Source organism: Mytilus californianus, unplaced genomic scaffold (genome assembly GCF_021869535.1).
Source record: "Mytilus californianus isolate M0D057914Y unplaced genomic scaffold, xbMytCali1.0.p SCAF_6, whole genome shotgun sequence".
Lineage (NCBI taxonomy): Eukaryota > Metazoa > Mollusca > Bivalvia > Mytilida > Mytilidae > Mytilus > Mytilus californianus.
Genome location: NW_026262712.1, coordinates 69,488,960 through 69,509,074, shown reverse-complemented (window position 1 = coordinate 69,509,074; position 20,115 = coordinate 69,488,960). Strand labels below are relative to the sequence as shown.

The window sequence follows — 20,115 nt, the reverse complement described above, 5'->3', positions numbered from 1 at the left end:
AACGGTTACATTTAAATCATATGATTTGTTTAAGTTGCAGTTTACTTTGCTGTCCCCATTAAAATATTGTCAGTCGATTTTATTGAATAGTAACGTCGGTAAAATAGAGGTACATGTTTTTTAAGCGTAAATTACAAATTGTCGGCTAAAACATAGCTTGTTCAGTGTAGGGAAATATGACATGTATTTGTAAAAAAGGAAAAATCTCGGCGAATATCGCATTTTTCTCGCATTTAAGCTTGAAGCCTTGTATCAATAAATGCTAACTTACTTATTCCGACAATGAACGCATTTTGTATTTGTAATTTACAATAACGACTGTTAAGTTATTGATAGACTTTGTGAGCGGCAAGCTACACCAATTATCCAAATATTTAATACGAAAGAAATTGTTAAAAAATCATTTAACAAGAAATCCAGTATTTTGTGACACATAAATTAACTTTTTAGCAATGATTACGTGGTCGGTCTTCTAAATTGAGAAACAATCACTTTCGCCTACCGGTCAATTATACAGCCTATTACATATGTTATACTTTAGCATACTAGCTTTTGCAAAAAGACTTGGTTTAACATCCATGCACTTTAATGAATGTTTTAAGCCCTCGAACCTTACCCTATTGTTCCATCGCATTTTAGCGTGCTATACCATCGTACTCTAGCAAACTAGCAATCATCGCACTTTAGCGTGAGACACCATCGTACTTTAGCGTAGACCATCGCACTTTAGCGTGACCATCGCACTTTAGAGTACCATCACACTTTAGAGTCCTATATATATATATATATATGGGTTATATTTAGTTATCAAAACTAACGGAATATTTTCTTTTTCCTTCGATTTATTTTGCTGTAATAATTCAGTACGTCGGTCAATTGATAAAGCATCAGTAAAACTATCATCTATTTCGACGTTATCATAACCCCTATCTAATGATTTCACTTTGAAATTAGTTAAATTGTTTATTAAATTGTTATTGTCATTTGTGTTTCTAATTTGCCATATTGCTTCACCTTTAATAAATCCTCGGAATACATGCTGTGAGTGACAGCTATTTCTATGCAGATAGAGATAAGAATTTGTTTCTTTAAAATGTATTTCAAGGTCAAGAATGCCATGTGTTGTAAATTTTTAACCTTTAATTACATGAACATCTAAGAACGACATTTTGTCGTTTGAGATTTTATAGGTGGACTATAATAAGGGGTTATAATTATTTGCTAGACGAAAAGAATCTGCAATTTCATCTGATGTTCCATCATATATTATGAATCCATCGTCCCTATATTTTAACTTATATTATAAAATTAAACAGACCTAGAAAAATCCTATTGCACGAGTTTGCTATCTATTTATATCTATATTTATGTTTATAAATCGCTTATATGACCGTCGGCAGTCTTCGGAGGTCAACTCGATAGTTAATTAGATGGCGTCTAGACTAAAATACACAAGAAACGATGAAAATATTATCGAGCCCATGCCTTGTAAATTGTTTATTTTATACTTTTTATAATTTGCATATATGTTTTAGTATGCTATAAATCAAATATGAGAATTTGAGATAAATCGATGAACATGAATTTGACAACCAATGCCCCTTTAAATGAATCTAATTGGCAGTAATGTAGAGTATTTAGTTGTCTTGTGACTTCTGTTATGTAGTCTAGTCTGTCTGAAATAACACAATTTGAATTGTTATCTGCCTTTTTTATTACTATTGTTTCATCATTTTTCAAATTGCGTACTTGCTATTCTTTCGCCCTTAGTAAGATTGTTTTTTTTTTATTTATTAGAAAAGACTGGGAACAGTATATCTATGTCAATATATATGTTCCTGGAAAAGATAATTCAAGCTTTGTTAAATCGATATAATTTTCCGACGTATGGCACGTAGAAGCAGGTTTATATCCTGTATTGCTATGAAATGGATGAAGGTCATTTTTTTCGAGCCTTCGATTTTTGTCGAAAAAGCGAGACATAGCGATCCCATCGTCGGCGTCGTCGTCGTAGTCGTCGTCGTCGGCGGCGGCGGGGTCCACAAATATTCACTCTGTGGTTAATGTTTTTGAAATTTTAATAACTTTCTTAAACTATCCTGGATTTGTACCAAACTTGGACAGAAACTTGTTTATGATCATAAGATAGTATCCAGAAGTTAATTTAGTAAACAAAAAAATCATTTTTTTCCGTATTTTACTTATAAATGGACTTAGTTTTTCTGCCAGGAAATATATCATTCACTCTGTGGTTAAAGTTTTTAAAATTTTAATAACTTTCTTAAACTATCCTTGATTTGTACCAAACTTGGACAGAAGCGTGTTTATGATCAAAAGCTAGTATCTAGAAGGAAATTTTGTTAAAATTTTGTACCTGTTTTTCTGTATTTTACTTATAAATGGACTTAGTTTTTCTTCCAGTTAACATTACATACAGTCTGCAGTTAAAGTTTTTAAAACATTTATTAGATTCATAAACTATCCTGGATTTTTATCAAACTTGGACAGAAGCTTCTTACAATCAAAAGATAGTATCGAGAGGAATATTTTTATTAATTTTTTTCCTCATTTTTGTTGAGCCTGCGATTGACAGCAAAAGTAGGCGAGACACTGGGTTCCGCGGAACCCTTACAAATTTTTTTCTTCATGACTGAACATATATCGACAAATCAGTTGTCTAGCAAATTCACTGTAGTCTTTTAGTATAGACATTTTTGCATTTTTGCTTGATGGCGTTGGTATGAATTTCAAGCCTTTCGCCAACAGGATATATTCCTGATTTGATAATTTGCGTTTTAATAGATTAACTACATGCTTTTTTGCATGTGCAGCTCTTTGCTGCATATTATATTCATTCCGTTCTTTTTTTTATTGTAGAATTGGATTTTTTGCTTCTTAGCATTTCTATTAAAACGACGTGTCATCTGTGAGTTCACATTGGGTGATTCTCTTAGCTACGTGCCTTTGAGGAGCTCACATTTGGTGGCTCACGCTTATCTCTACAGTAACTAATATTTGTGGACGCCTCTGCCGCCGCCGCCGCCTCCGCCTCCGCCGACGGCGGCGTCCACAAATATTCACTCTGTGGTTAAAGTTTTTGAAATTTTAATAACTTTCTTAAAATATCCTGGATTTGTACCAAACTTGGACAGAAGCTTGTTTATGATCATAAGATAGTATCCAGAAGTTAATTTAGTAAACAAAAAATCAATTTTTATATGATGAAAAAATAGTTTCGGTCATCAATGCACACGGAAAATTAAGTGCTGTGTGAACAAAGGGAGATGTGAGGTCTGCGTCAATGAGACAGCAAGCCAACCACAGAAATAACCGACAGACATCTAGAGGGAGACGTTTAATCTTTTATAATAGACATGTTTCATAACAATGTGTCTCATGAGTGCTATCAGATTTGTATATTATTTTTTTTCAGCCAGCAGTGTACACGGATAATGTGTGTAAAAGAAGGAGAATCAGATGTGGTTTATACGTCAATGGAACAGTAGCCCAACGACAGAAATAACAAAAATAAACATCGTGATGCAGACAAATAGACCAGTGTCCATACAATATGTCTAGCTCCTAATTGTCTCGATTCCATGAAGGATATATACAAATTCAACAGAAAAAAATTATCAAGCATCTGCTATTAACACTCAATTCTTTAAATATTGAATAAAGGGGGAGCATTACGATATGACATACGACCACTAACGACAATGTTCCTGACGTGGAACACACACACGTTAAAGAAAATGTAACGGGGTGAAATTAAAGTTATTTGTTTTTATAGCTCAAGCATCCCCCTTTTACTTTACAAAATTAATAGGAGAGAAAATGGAATAGTTATATCAAAGAATTCATCCCGTCGCCTCACAACGTACGTACGGGTTTCACTCAGTCCCAAAGAGGGCTAAGTTCCCAACAGTGCTAGACTGTAACTACTTGATTGTGGTTAGATTACAGTTCTTGCAAAGCAAACTTATATGTAATGATTGTTTTATGAAAAAGGTATAGTAATACGGGAATATTTCAAAGTTTTGCAAAATTTGTCTTTTTTATCATGAGAAAAATATGATAAAGACTCAATATATGCTTAATTTTTTTTCGGACAATTTAGTTTTAATCTGTACAGATCACAGCTTCAAAAAAGACGAAAAATGCCAAAAACCCTACAAACGTATATAATACGCATATAACGATCCAGATTTTTACCAATACCTTCTCTGAGGAAATTTAGCAAATTGTGTACTATATAAGGTTTTCAAACCCTTTACATCGTATGCTAACCTGTGAAAGAAGTAGCTTGTTTTGTTACGTATTATGTCTGGAAAACGATTTTTTTGAGTCTTTCTTTTTCTTTTTGCATTGTTTTGTTTTGTTTTTTATTCTTTTTGAGAAAACGGGGGTGCCGTGATTTAGCTTTTTCAAATGATTAACTTCAGCTATAAAATGCGGTAATATTTTCAATGTTTAGTAAATAGGTAACAACTTTTTGACTCATAAAACATAAATATGAATAAACGAAGATGCAACGTGTACATCAATAAAAACAGCAACCCAACAACACACTACTGAACGGTATGAAATTCACTGTTTTTAATTTATTAAATCGTCAGTTAAAATATACACTACTTTTCACGCGTAAGGGGTGGTGTTTTAATTATGTCAGCATTAAAGTGAAGTGTATTACCAAACAAAAACTTAGAATTTTTGTGCAGGACTTTCTGTAACGCAGACCTACGTTAAATCGGAGAGTTACAGTGTTGTGCAATACCGGCAATCTGAGTAGACGTACATGTTATATCACAAAATGGTATCGACAACAGTTTTTTTTTCATTTTCTTCTTCTTTTAGTTTTCGCTTCTTTTTATTTTCTTCCAGAAAATTAGTAACAATCTAAAGAGCGTGCACGTATACGTCTGCGCTGATTTCCCAAAATTGATAATCTGTGTGTTAATTCTGTAGTTTTTCGCTTGACACACATAAGGTATAGAACCACTAAATCGAGCCCGGTTACAAAGAACATACAAGAAAGTAGTACATATTTTAAACAAAATAGTTCCTACGCATAGCTGTAACTTTTGTCAAAAAGTAAAACCAAATGGGTAATTTTGGTAGCAAATGAAAGCTCGAAGTCTTGGGATCACTGTAGAACCCTTGATGAACGTTTGTTATGAATAATTAAATAAATATATGAAATTTTGATAGGGGCATATTTGTTCTGTTGCTCAGATCAGAAGTACCTGTTTTTATATTACCCATATTCGGGAACCAGTGCGCTCTGATAATCCAGAAAACACATTTGAAACACGTGTGTGTCTGCGTTTCTGTAAAAAAAATCTTTCTTCACTCAAAAAATACAAAAGAAAGCAAGTGTTTATTAAAGTAGACTAGACACATGTGCAAAATCTTTACGATGTGATTTTCTGACACAATGGCGTTAATTTGCGTGAGATATTTGCCACTGAACGTTAAACAGAAAACAACAAATTAGTCCGGTATTTTTGAAACAAAGTCAAATAGGCATTGCTAACAGTTTTATATGATGAAAAAATAGTTTCAGTCATCAGTGCACACGGAAAATTAAGTGCTGTGTGAACAAAAGGAGATGTGAGGTCTGCGTCAATGAGCGGACAGCAAGCCAACCACAGAAATAACCGACAGACATCTAGAGGGAGACGTTTAATCTTTTATAATAGATTTTGTAATTTGTATTGGCGTTAATTTGCGTGAAATATTTGCCACTGAACGTTAAACAGAAAACAACAAATTAGTCCGGTATTTTTGAAACAAAGTCAAATAGGCATTGCTAACAGTTTTATATGATGAAAAAATAGTTTCAGTCATCAGTGCACACGAAAAAATTAAGTGCTGTGTGAATAAAAGGAGATGTGAGGTCTACGCCAATGAGACAGCAAGCCAACTACAGAAATAACCGACAGACATCTAGATGGAGAAGTTTTATCTTAAACAATAGACATGCTTCTTAACAATATGTCTTATGAGTGCTATCAGTTTTGTATATTATTTTTTTCAACCAGCAGTGTACACGGATAGTGAAGTGTGTAATAGAAGGAGAATCAGATGTGGGTTATACGTCAATGGAACAGTAGCCCAACGACAGAAATAACAAAAATAAACATCGTGATTCAGACATATAGTCTTCGACAAATAGACAGTTGACCATACAAAATGTCTCGCTAAAGGATGTTTTCCTCTGATGTTTCAGTCTCGGTGAAATCTTGTTCTGGAATTGTTTTCAAAACATGTGATAACATGTGATACCAGGGGAAAATATCAATGATTTTTTTAAATGTTATAATCAAACACTCATTCTGTGAAAAAAATGTGTATTTACAATGACCAGTTTTTGAGTAATTAAATTTAAAAATTGTATAACTAATTCGGTCAGTATCCATGGTGTCCATCAGCCAAACTGTTGAGAAAATGGGTGTGAGGTACAAAGAAATGATTTTACCAAAAAATATGTACATCTCAAAATCAATTTTTCTTTCAAAATTCTTAAATAGGTATTTTTTCAATCATTCATAACAAAGAAGTTTCATAAATTTAAAAAATTGACAGCATGGTCAATTTGACACAAAAAGCAACAAAATGTTATAAAACATTTTAACATTAACCAACCATTAGTTTTTAAGTTATTTTTTTCGGATTGGTTCACTTCATCTTTGGTGAAAGTATGACAAAAAGTTTAATGGTGATTCATGATAAAAGCCACAAAACTGGTAAAAAAAATTATAAAAAATCGGAAAATCATGGGTAACAAAAAATGAAATGCACCACCATATGATTTTTCTTCACAATTTACTTTCTTACAGTTATATAAACCCAAAAACTAGGTTAAGAACAAAAGTTTAATTCTAGAATAATTCCGCTCCTCAGAGGTGTACATCCTTAAGTTAATTAACTTAAACATTATGCAATTATCAAAATGTTTTTCAGATACTTCATTCATATGTCTTTGGTTTTATTTGAAAAATATGGACACTATTTTTAGAATTTATAACGCTTAATGAGAAAAACGTATATTTGATAGCAATTTTTCCACTTTAGACACGAGACAATAATAATGTACTATATATATCTTTATTCTCACAAACCAAATTACAAAGGTATAGAGATAATTATACACATTTCAATACAATTACATAAATAAATAATGTACGAAAGTAGATAGAGGCATTCACAATTCTTCACCCAGAAAAGTTCAATTTGTTATTGATCTCCTTAATAAGTTGACATAGTTCGTTCAGTTCTGTACATTTTTTAGAATTCATTAAGTCATAAAACTTCAATGTGTTTGGTCTATTTCTATAGTAAAATGCAATACATTGTTTTCTACAGTTATCAAAAGCTGAACAATTAAAAATGTAATGGTATTCATCACCAATGGCATCTGAATTACACAATACACATTTTCTGTTTTCTCTTTCTATGTTTTGCCATCTTCCAGTTTCTATTGGAAATTTCATGTTCAAAGTTCGAAATTTAAGAAATAAGGATATCTGCCTGTCATCCAAAATATATAAATATTTCTCAAACTCCAAAGTATCTTTAAATAAACGATAATTTAATGCTTTTGGTGATTCCTGTAGTCTTGCTTGCCATTTTTGTTTGAATTGATCTATTAAATTCTGTTTGATGGTTACATGTAGCCATGTTTTATTTACAAAATAGATATTGTTCCATACATATGACAAGCCACACGTGTCTAAAATTGATTTGACTTGTTTTAACCATAAAATATTTGTACCATATTTGACAGTTGCTAAGTTATACAAAATATAAGGCAATTTGTCATGTTTTCCAGTTACCAACTTGAACCAATAATTTATCATTCGTAACTTGATTGAAATATCTAATGGATATCTTCCCAATTCACCATAAATCATAAAATCAGGAGTAGACTTTTTTACTCCAAGTAATATTTTACAAAAGGAGTAGGTCCAGTAAGACCCCTTTTTGGCCCCAAAATAAAGCAGTTTTACAAAATTGTTACAATGTAAACGTTTAGCTATTTATTGGAAAGTAGAATACTTCTGTTACATAAATATGGGCTGTTTTTGACAATACAATGCACATGTATCGGGTACTAGCATCATTAAGGCATGCTAAATTACTGAAATCTTCACAATTTTAGCATTTGGGTTAATTTTAAGACGGTTTCCATCTTAAATGGAAGTGGCCGCATTTGTGTTCATTCTTAATATTTAAATGTAAGTTGTATTTGATGATAATACATAACATATATAAAGGTTGAGGATGAACACGGATGCGGCCACTTTCATTTTTTACAAAAACCATCTGAAAAGTGACATATTACGGCATATTTGATAGATTTCAATATTTAAGCTTGAATTTGAGCGTCTTTAATGACTAAAACAGTTCTAAACTTTCACCTAAACTAATTGAAACTACTAAAGTAGACACTTAAGTGTTTAAAAAGTGTCCAAAATCTTTCATCAGATGAACCTGAAGTTTTGGGCCAAAATCGGCCCTTACCGGACCTACTCCTTTAATATGAACCCTCTCGATTATTGAATTATTTCCAAAACCCCAAACTTCACACCCATACAGAAGTATTGGTTTCACAATTTTATCAAATAGATCAAGTTGGCATTCAATTGACAGATTATGTACTCTACCTTTTCGAATAATATCGTACATAGCATGTGTTGCTTTTTCACATTGCTTTTTTTTAGCTCTTGAAAAATTTCCTGACCTGGACAGTAATACACCAAGATAAGTAAATTCACTCACAATATCTAGTATTATATTATCATACTTAAAAACAATATTCTGCGGTAGTCTACCTTGTGAAAAAATTACAATCTTACTTTTTTGCACATTTACTTTAAGTTTCCATAACTCACAATATTCATATAAGGAGTCCAGTTGTCTTTGTAAATCTATCTGAGATTCTGCCATTAAGACAGTATCGTCAGCATATAAAATGACAAACAATTTTAAATAAACATTTAACTCTATTTCTAACTCATCAGAGATAGTGCACAAACCTTCTATATTATTATTCTGTAAAAACAATTCCAGATCGTTTAGATAAATGGAAAAAAGCAAAGGAGAGAGATTCTCTCCCTGCCTAACACCAATGGACTGACAAGGGAAAAATTCAGAAAAATCTGATCCAAAGTGAATACGTGATTTGATATTATTGTACATGTTGACAATAACGTTATACATCTTTCCGTTAATCGAGTGTTTTATAAGTTTTGACCAGAGACCAGACCGCCAAACAGTATCAAAAGCTTTCGCAAAGTCCACGAATGCACAATATAGTTTCTTCTTTTTCCTCTTACTAGTATATTGCTAAATTTGAGCTATTCAGACACGTGATCATTGTTTTCGAAAGAGACAATACATATTGTTTTATTTTTTTCAATACAGGAAAAACGTAATAAAATTTCTTCCCTGGTTTTTGTTGGGATTCGTGTTGTTCAGTCTTAAAGTTTTTTTTATGTATATTGATTTGTAGACTGTATGTCGTTTTTTATCGTATATATATATAATTAAGATGAAATTTTATCTTATAGTAAAATATATCGCAAGTTACATTGTTCTTTGCCAATGTAATGTTTTTTTTTTTCTCTCTTAAATCCTTAGTGATCAAATACATTTACACAGGTGACTTGTTTAAGGACATACGATACAGAAACCGGGAAAGTAATGACGTTGTTAAGTTAAACGTAAAATGTAATTTTCGCGACATCAAACTGTGACATATCTAGAAAAGATGCATTTTTTGACTGATTTTTATCATTCAGACTGATTTAAGTTGAAAACGACCACTTGGCTACCTAGACTGAATAAAAAATTCAGCTTTCAGTGGCCTAGTCAAGTGTTACCTTTCCTCGTCAGTAGAATCTAGAGTTGTAATACAGTATATGATATATTAGACATGAAGATGGTATTGATTGCAGATTAGCTAAATTATGTATCTTAGAGGATCGTAAGATGCAGTTACAGAAATAATTATTTTGATAAGTACGTCTAAACAAGTGACAACTCTACGACAGATCCATCGATTTGATCACCAGTGAAGGTGATACACGGCTGAAAAGACATATTATATTCATAATTACTCTAAATATCAGCACAACAATGTTAAATCTGCAAATTTGCGGAAGCAAATTTCTGTCCTTCCCTCGTCGGGATTCGAACTCATGCTATTGGGATAGTTTTTCCTTCCTTTCTCCATCTACAACAACCCGTTGGCTAAATACATTTTTTATTCATAAGTTTTCTTATCGATGAAAAGAGTCACAATTGTAAATAATTATTGAACAGACACGAACAGATCAATTAATCAGGGTATTCTAAAAATAAATAACAAGATTTTCGCGGTCCACAACACACTTGTCATAAGTAAACAATGTTCTTTTAATAAAATAAGTATACATTTGTGTACATGTATGACATAAAAACAAAATTGATAAAAATCATTATGCAACATAACAGATTTACATAAAACAGGTTAAACTATGCATGCCAATATGGATAAATATGTCATAGTAATCTATAAAAAGGTAAAAGTATAAAACAACAATGCTATAATAAAGGTTTCATAACGAGTGAGAATTGGATATCGCTTGATATTAAAAACGATCTGCCTTTACAATGAATCAGTTAATATATAAATGTATATCAAAACATGGTAAACCCTCCCTAACGAAGGGTCATTCATGGATATGGAAAAATATGGAAACAGTTACACATGGTTTTAGACAATAATAAATAATAAAAAAAAAACGACGACAACCGTAATCTTCAAATGACTAGTGGGAACACATTCAATTTGTTATTTTTTTAGGTAAATGCTTGATTAAAACTGAAACTTAGATTGTATATATTTTTTTTCTGGAATGTAAAAGTTTCTATTTACATACCTTTACTTTTCTCGTTTCTTTGCGAATGTATGTAGTATGCATTTTTGTAAAAGCGAAATTATCCTAGTAATAGAATATTCGGAAATTCTGATACGTTGAATTGTATTGCTTATATGCTAAGAAGAATTAAGTTTTTAAATCTTTAGATATTGTACATTTACTGTAAATACCAATATCAGCAAGAAACTACATAGTTTCTGCTTTCATTAAATACTTAACCATACAAATTCTCTTAAACATAAAAGTATACGTTGTTGTATGATCTGAAAAAAGTCGCCCCCCCCCCCCCCACTTCCAACAAAAATCTGTTCACTCTAAGAGTCTTAAGTTTCGTTCGCCCAGAGTTTACATTATCAATGTAACTTACATAATGGAGTTTAGAGGATGTCCACTGAAAATTATTAATCAAATGTAGGTGCAATAATGGTATATGATTACTTCTCATAACGTAAAAAGCGTGGTATAATGTAAAACATGCTAATAATGCTAAATTCAACGAATGATCAACTAAGACGTACAAACAATTTTCAAAAATTCTTATTTTACATGTTATTAAATGAGTTCCTCGTCCTTTTCCTCCTCTAATATGACTCGAGCGAATTCTCGCTGCCGCTGTAGCATTTCTTCAATACCATGACCTAAAAAAAAATAATTGTTTTTTTTAGTAACTGTTTCACCCTAAATCCATTAGACTAAGGCTGTGTTTGGATATACGCCTAAGGCAGCCTATGGTTACCCATGGGTATCTTTAGGTACCAATGGTTTGATATTTTGATATATAGAATATCAAACCAAAGGTACCTATGGATAACCATAGGCCACCTCTGGCGTATATCCAAACACAGCCTATGTGAATTTATCATTAACATATTGAAAAAAAAAACAACAGAACTTCTATAGTTCCTTTAACAGATAGACTATAATCTTATGCGTCTTTTAAAGACGACACGACACGCACGTCTGACGTACAGCACACCGGGTTTTTGTTATAATGGCTGTGTTCGGATATACGCCTAAGGCAGCCTATGGTTAACAATAGATACCTTTGGGTACCCATGGTTTGATATTTTGATATATAAAATATCAAACCATGGGTACCCGAAGGTACCTATGGGTAACCATAGGCGTATATCCAAACACAGCCATTGTTACATGTCAATATTAAACCTTGGCTGTGTTTGGATCTACGCCTAAGGCAGCCTCTGGTTGCCAATAGGTACCCGTGGGTACCCATGGTTTGATATTTTGTTATATAAAATATCAAACCATAGGTACCAAACGGTACCCATGGTTAACCAGAGGCTGCCTTAGGCGTATATCCAAACACAGCCCTTACCTCAATTTATTATTAGAAGCAACATTTAAAAATTTGAAAAACAGTGTTTGACCGGTTCATTTTCTAATCAATCACAGGTCATGACGAAGTCGAGAGTGATAATAGTCAAGATTCAAATAGACATAACTTTGTCATCATTAACAACATATCAAAACTTATTGGTTAAACTGCTCTCAAGTTATTGCACGGAAACAATTAAAAGTATAATTTTCCAATCATTCAAAATCCATTACTCCGGAAGGGTAAAAATAAAAAATCGTCAACATCGAATATTACTTTCGTTCTATGACTACAACCAACATACTAAAAGTTGAAAGGCATTGTTTAAACGTTTCACAATTATTTAATCAATCAATAAAGTAAAGTATACATTAAAACGGCATCAATAACAATATCTTTAAAATTTTAAATTTTAAAAGCATGGATTGAATGGTTCATGAATTATTCGTGGATACAACTGAAGCCCCATCCCTAACCCACCAATCCGCTATTCAAACCCAAAATCAATAAACGGGTTACCATCGGAAAGCATTGTTGAAATTATTGAAACACAAATGTCTATAGCGAAATAGAACAGCTATATTTATGTTTCTTTCCTTTCTATGAAAGACAATATATAATTACCGATATATCTGAAAATTTTCACAAGGTTTAATAAACAAGACAGCATTTACGCGATATTTAGATTAAATGAAATATGAGAAGTTATTAAAAGAAGAAATGTTCATAAGAATAAAATACTACCTTGAATGTTTTCCTCTGTACACTCATCGCATAAGTAAAAAGGAAGATAACACATAACATAAAAGAGAACAATGAGAACTCTAAACGGAATGTTCAGTGGTGATGGTATCTTATGTTCGTATCCAATTACTACCGAATGTCTATGGTAACGCCATTTCTGACTGGATTTTGTCTTTATCAAATCAAATCGTGCACTAAAATAAAAAAATAAATCAAAACATTATGTGAACATATTTCTTTATACACAATCTCTATTTGTAATATACTTGTTTATATTAATAATTTATTATTCATCATACTCTTTGATAACAGACATATATACTTTAATATTTATCACAGTTTCACATGTTCAAATAAAAAATGCGTTTAAAATTGTTTCAGATTTAAAATCTTGACTTCGTCGAAGTAAACGATTATTTAGGTAAGGTTTGAATTTAAGAAATATTGTGGAAAGAAATACAAACTGTAAAATAGCAACAAGAAAAAAAAAAGAAAAAAAAAAGGGTACTTGATTTTCAAGGAAACGATGCCGTTCATTAAATTATTGAAAAAAAATTCTCAAACTTTCATAATAATTTTACATTTAATGTATTGTCAAATTAATGCCTATTTTGGATAATACAGTTGAATACTAGTATTTTAGTTTCATTCGTGAACTTGATTTAAATATTAAATTACATCCCCAAAAAGCTGTGTATTTTACAGTTTTGCAACGTTCTGTTATTGTAATTTTTCATTTCCTTCATATGAACTGGGCTTGATTATGAATTTGATATAAAACTATAAAAAATATGTTTGACCATATAACGTTTAAAAAATATTTTTTCAAATGCAGTATAAATGTCGAGCGACATCAGCTCAGACAAACTGCCAATTTTTCTCTAATAGATCATTTGAAAATTGTCTGATTGGAAACATAAGGTTCTTAAACACACCCGGACACAACAAGGTTTGGACGTTTATATTTCCGTTAACAGTTAAATGCATCTCCCATCAAATTATATCGAATCCCTTTCCATCGGCATACTTTCGCACTAAATGAAAGCTGCATGGAAAGTAGACATATTATCCGATTAAACCATAAGTATTCTCACCTAAACATCGCGATAACAATATTTAGCAGCAACCAGTTCGTTAACATCATATAGGTAGCGGCTATTACTGGGGGAAGCCAGTCGGATGTCGGGCATCTGTTTACGGACGGATCGTTCTCCCATAATGTACTATTAGTTGTGCATCCAGTATCATCTGAAGCTAAAATTCCACTAAACTTAGTTTAATCATGCAATCTCGCTCAAGCATTAATGTTTTTAAATTTTAATTTTGTAATTAATTTTTGTATTCTTAAATGTTTTCGCTCATTATTTTTTATCTTTAAAAGTAATGGCTTCTTTTGTAATTGCTTGATACATGTAACTGTATTCTGGACAATGTTCATTTCTGTAATCAGTATGTTTTTACCCAATTCTTTAATTTTTGCAGTTATTCTTTATATTTTAGCACCCAATTACTCTCTATTTTTTGTTTTGCCCCATTTGTTTTTTCTATTCTGTAAACCCAATCCACACCCTCATATATAACATTTAAGATTAAGTAAAATATAAAAATAATAACTCATCACGGATACAAATAACGCGTTTCGTCAGCAAAACACTCATCGGTGACGCTGGATTCAGAAACATCTAAAAGGCAAAATAGAGTAAGAAGTGGAATAGGTCGTCAAAATGAATTATAAAAATCACATATATCAGTTGAAACTCGAGTATGACACTTTTTCATAGAGATAACTGAATGAACATACAAAAAAGAAATGTATGGTAGCCAATTCAAAGCAGTTAGAGTTAAATCCCTTTGCATATATTTTTTTTTCATTAAGAAGAGTTATATTTGCATTGCATGTTGTTATTGTTTATATTAAATACTTATATGTATCATCCTATTTTATTAAATTCTAGATAACTGAAATGCCAAGATCAAATGAATATCGTTCATAATATATGTAGCATTTCAACTTTATCACATATTTGTAACGAAAATATAGGATTTTGCGTATTATGCAATAACCGCATATTCCTGCCCGGGGCAAATACCAGGTTATTGTGCCCTGTTATGACGTCATAAGCGTTTCTAACAACAATGACGAACGAGGAACGTCGACTAAAAATTACAGCGAAATTTTTAGATAAATAAAAAACACCAATACTAACAGAAAATCTGACTTGACATTTAAATATAATATTCAATGACTTTAGTTTTGAACAGTTGGGGAGCTTATAATAATGAAGTTATTTCAGTGGAGGACAGCACTGGTATGATCTTACCAGACAGAATAATGATTTGTTTTCTTTTTTTAAGCATTTGTATAATATGTGATCAATATGTTAAAACATTTCGACCCATATACTCCCTCGGCTAGCGCATTGGGCCGTTATGGGAGTCTTTGGATGATGCCAGGGCCGATATGGGAAAGGACATTTATAATCTTTAATTATTAGCCAAAAGGCCGATTTTTATTCGTATTGTAGAAATTAATATGGCTATATGTTCAACGCTATTAAAATATACGATTGAATTTGTCTACCGGATGCATTTAAACAAGATCATTTCATGCTCCGTCCTTAAAAGTCGATCATGTATAATAGAAAAAAAGGAAAGTAAAACATACAGATCGAAACCCCTTCGTAAGAACTGTACAAATGCATGATATATACCGGCGAACGTGTGCATACTGAACAAGCCAAACACAATAAACCAAAATCGACGTCTCCATATTGTTTAGAAATTAAAAAAAGGACGGTATATCATGTTAATGCTTAATTATTTAAAAAAAGAAGTACTTTGTATTCAAATACATATACATATTCTATAGTTCATACAGACAATACGTATGAAACGATCGGGCACTAAAAAATGAAATAATGTGATATATTGTCTTGCCGTCATATCAAAATTTGAAGACAGATGTGACGAATAAAATAGTAGGTAAAAGTTTGTATAACTATCTAGATTACGATATATAGAGTACTATAACTTTGGAGCCATGATGGGATATCCTTTTACTTGGAAAATGTTTTATATGTAACTACATAAACAAGTTATAAACAATTTTCGAATCATTAAGTGTCTAGGAATCACTAAGGTTTTATGTATCTAAATTTCTAAAAATAGCCTATCTGATATATTTAACAAACCTTCTAAAACATCCAAATTCAACTCTCCGTAGACCTGCCAATAAGGTATTTTTAGGATTGACCAAATTTGCCAGTTCTGTATATCTCTTGGAAACGCTGTAACTGTATGATTTGGGTAGATATTTGCCTGGTAAACTATACCAGCGGCGAACATCAGTATAATTAGAATCACTAAATATTCAACGAGATCCACAAGCTGGAATACACAGAACACATGATTGCCAAAAACCATGTTTAATTTTCTAAATATAATATAAATACCTCTTTAAAATGTTTACATAAATTGCAGGTTCCACTAGTGAAGCATGAAATTCTTATTACAGTTCCTTAAATAGCTCCTTCAAAAATCGTCATGATTTTGAATATAATGGTTGTGACAGTCTCTGAATGTTATGTTACTGTCATATCAGCCCATGAATAAGACAAGTTCGCTCTTTGTTAGTACACATGTAAATACTAATAGTGGAATGACACATCCCATCAATGACTTATTGTTTTATTTTGTAAAGGGTTAGCACATATTATTTTGGCATTAGTTGTTTTTTATCCTTTGATATTGTCACTTCTTTACAATTTTATTAAGCGGTTTATATTCATGTAACCAATAACGTTATCAAAATTATATTCGTAAAATACCAATAAGAATACAAGTTTGATTAACATTAAAATTGAAATACTTAATTGAATCTTGTAGGGAAAATTTACTTTAAAATTTTGCACAAGTTTATATGCATAAAACGAAATGTAAAGTATACCTAAACGAGAGAGCAAGCTGACGACAAGAATAAAAAAGACATCTTCGATGAAACATACAGTCTACAACGATATACACGTGTCCTTACACAAAGACAACACTAAATTGTCCCTAGTTTATACATTTTGTGAAAAAAATTTGACTGAAGCAATCAATGATCTGCCTTGAACACCCGCCATTTAGTTGAAATATAGAAAGTACCCCTATTGATATGAATTGTTGAAATCTGGTAAATATATACAATCTTTGTGTGATACATATGGTTGTAGTTACACTTGTTTGGTGGTTGATAATACGATGTGATAACTGTGAATATTGCACATAAAGGCGGATATTAAGATATACTTTTATGTGTGTACTAGTTGTATACAATTGATTGATGTTTACAATTTCCGGTTTTTCGAAGAAACATTGTACTTCGAAATTCAATATATATTAGTTTGGTCATTTTCCATTTTAAATGTAAGAAATATTTAAAATATAAGGCAATTAAGTGAAACGTTACAGTATTATTTTTGTTTTGCATAAAGTTTTTTTTCGCATGGTAATGCCCTCCAACTTCGTATTTTATTTGGCCCGTCAGCTGTTTTGATTCGAGCGCCACTGATGAGTCTATGTGAATGAAATGCGTGTCTGGGGTAACAAATTGAAAACCTGGTATCTTTGATGAGTTTTTACAAAGAAATAACAAAAAAATATATTTATTGTGTTTATACTGATTTAACGATTTAATGTAAAAAAAAAATAAATAAGATGTATTTTTTTAATATAAAACAACTCACCATTTCTTTGATCATTATAATGATAATTCCAAATCGTTTGATCAGAAGTAACAAATTTAACAAACGTAGAAACATTAGGAACAAAGCCACGCTGTAGATTCGTCTAGTATGCACAAGCAAATCAGGATAATAATAGTGTAAACCAAAGCCGACGATGTATAAAATGAAGCATGCAAAATCCAAAATGTTCCATATGTCAAACAAATGCAGCAATACTCTTTGAAAAGACCAGGAACAATCTTCCGGTCGAATCTGTAACAATTTAAAAAGAAAGAAAATTTCAACACAAAAACATGGTATCTATGTTTGAGTTGTTTCAGCATTTCATCATGAGTAATACGACAGAATCCCTTACGTTTCAGAGCAAATGGCCTACATTTATCAGCAAATTATTCAAGTCTTAAAACTTGAATAGGATAAAAATAATTTAATTGCAAGATATTTAGAACTGCTTCGAGTTGTTCCTCCTTTAGTAGAAAAATAAGTACATGTAGATGTCGTATGATTGCAATGAGACAACTATTCACCAAAGTTCAAATAAAGTAGACGTAAGCAATTAAAGGCAATCGTACTGTATTCAACAATGAAAAACATCTAGATTAATTAGTTTCGATTTTTTTCGGGATATAACCCGTTGTAATGGAAGAGATTACATTTATCAGTATTTGCTCAAATTGAATTAATGTAAATCAAATAAAGGCAACAGTAGTATACCGCTGTTCGAAACTCATAAATCGATAGAGATAAAAACAAATTCGGGTTACAAACTAAAACTGAGGGAAACGCATCAAATATAAGAGGAGAACAACGACACAACAAAAACACAACATTAAAATGTAACACACACAGACACGAACTATAATATAACAAAGGCCATTTTCCTGACTTGGTACAGGACATTTTAAGAAAAAAATGGTGGGTTGAACCTGGTTTTGTGGCATGCCTAACCTCTCGCTTTAATGACAACGTCAAACACAACACCAAAACGACAACATCACATGACAGGACCACAATACAAATAAATGGTAGAACATATAGGACAAAGAAACACACGAATAATAGCTAACAAAAGGTACTAGGCTTACAATTCAATACGCCAGACATTGCGTCTCGTCCACACAAGACCATCCAGTGACGCTCAGATGAAAAAAGCTTGAAAGCCAAAACAAGTACAAAGCCGAAGAGCACCGAGGACCAAAACTTCCAAAATGTTGCGCCTAACACGGCCAGGGTTTTCTGCCTGGGACAAGAACATCCTTATTATTTAGAATAATTTATAATTTTGCAAACAGTAAATTTTATAAAATGACTATATAATAGATATACATGATAAAACCGAAGTGGGCACTAACTACAGAATAAAAACGGATACATTCCATAAAACAACTTAATCCAACATATAAAAATACACAGCCGAGTTAGCCAAAGCATCAACGCACAAAGTGACGTCACATTGAAATTCTAAAAAAACACACAAAGTGACGTCACATTTGAATTTGTAAAAATATTTCCCAAAAATAAGATAGAATTAGGATTGATTCAAGATTAGATTTGTAATACTGACATTACATTTATTAATAACAATGAAAATTACATTTATTAATAACAATGAAAATTACATTTATTAATAACAATGAAAATTACAATACTTATTAATATCAAATTGTGGTAGTAATTAGATAATTAATTGTATTATCTAGCTATGTCGGTATTTCTTCTGAATCAAACTGTAAACCAAATATATCGTATGAATTTCGTTGAACCAAACTAAAATCTAATAAATGAAGGGGGTGATTAATTATCTTTACAATAACACACGAATATAACAGAAAAGACGTTAAGACATTTGACAAAATCCGACGAGAATAACAAATATAACATCAAAATTAAATATGTGAATTTGGGATAGAAAGGTACCGTGACACGTCTTATAGCAATGCGGTGTCACACTCAGCAAAACAGTCACAATCGGGAACAAGTCACGTTCGGTAATTAAAAGATCAGATGACGTAATGACAAACCACAATCTAACACGTGGTAAAAATGTCCTTAGTTAGTTTGGACAAAGACACATCAAAACAAGGAGATGTATGATGAATTAAAATAAGACAACTAGCCAGCAAAGACCAAACAAACTTTAGAAATGTTTAAAGCTCAGCTGTAGCTAATTACAAGTGCAAATTCTTTCCTTTTCCCGCCAGTCATACGATTTTCCTGATTCACATTTCATGTTTTCTAGGTAAGACTGAATCTCCTAAAACGGAGTCATTTCAAATCAAATATCAGATTCTAGGTAAGATATTTAAAAGATATACTCAGTGTTTTGCAAAGTTGTTACAGCCTGGACTTTGCTTCATTTGTAAGTACTGTATGTGCATTT

General features: G+C 31.7%; 1 protein-coding gene across 2 annotated transcripts in view; it reads right to left on the bottom strand.

Annotated features, from left to right (window-relative positions):
• Positions 1 to 10,253: 10,253 nt before the first annotated feature.
• Positions 10,254 to 20,115, bottom strand: part of LOC127706489 (transient receptor potential cation channel subfamily M member 8-like) — an 88,802-nt gene continuing 78,940 nt past the window's right edge. For both annotated transcript variants that reach the window (XM_052211142.1, XM_052211141.1), the window contains exons 24-28: positions 17,736 to 17,987; positions 16,200 to 16,395; positions 14,103 to 14,262; positions 13,009 to 13,202; positions 10,254 to 11,566 (exon numbers count right to left, since the gene is read on the bottom strand). In XM_052211142.1, coding sequence (XP_052067102.1) covers positions 11,481 to 11,566; positions 13,009 to 13,202; positions 14,103 to 14,262; positions 16,200 to 16,395; positions 17,736 to 17,987 — 888 coding nt within the window. In that variant the 3' untranslated portion in view covers positions 10,254 to 11,480. The remainder of the gene's footprint in view (positions 11,567 to 13,008; positions 13,203 to 14,102; positions 14,263 to 16,199; positions 16,396 to 17,735; positions 17,988 to 20,115) is intronic.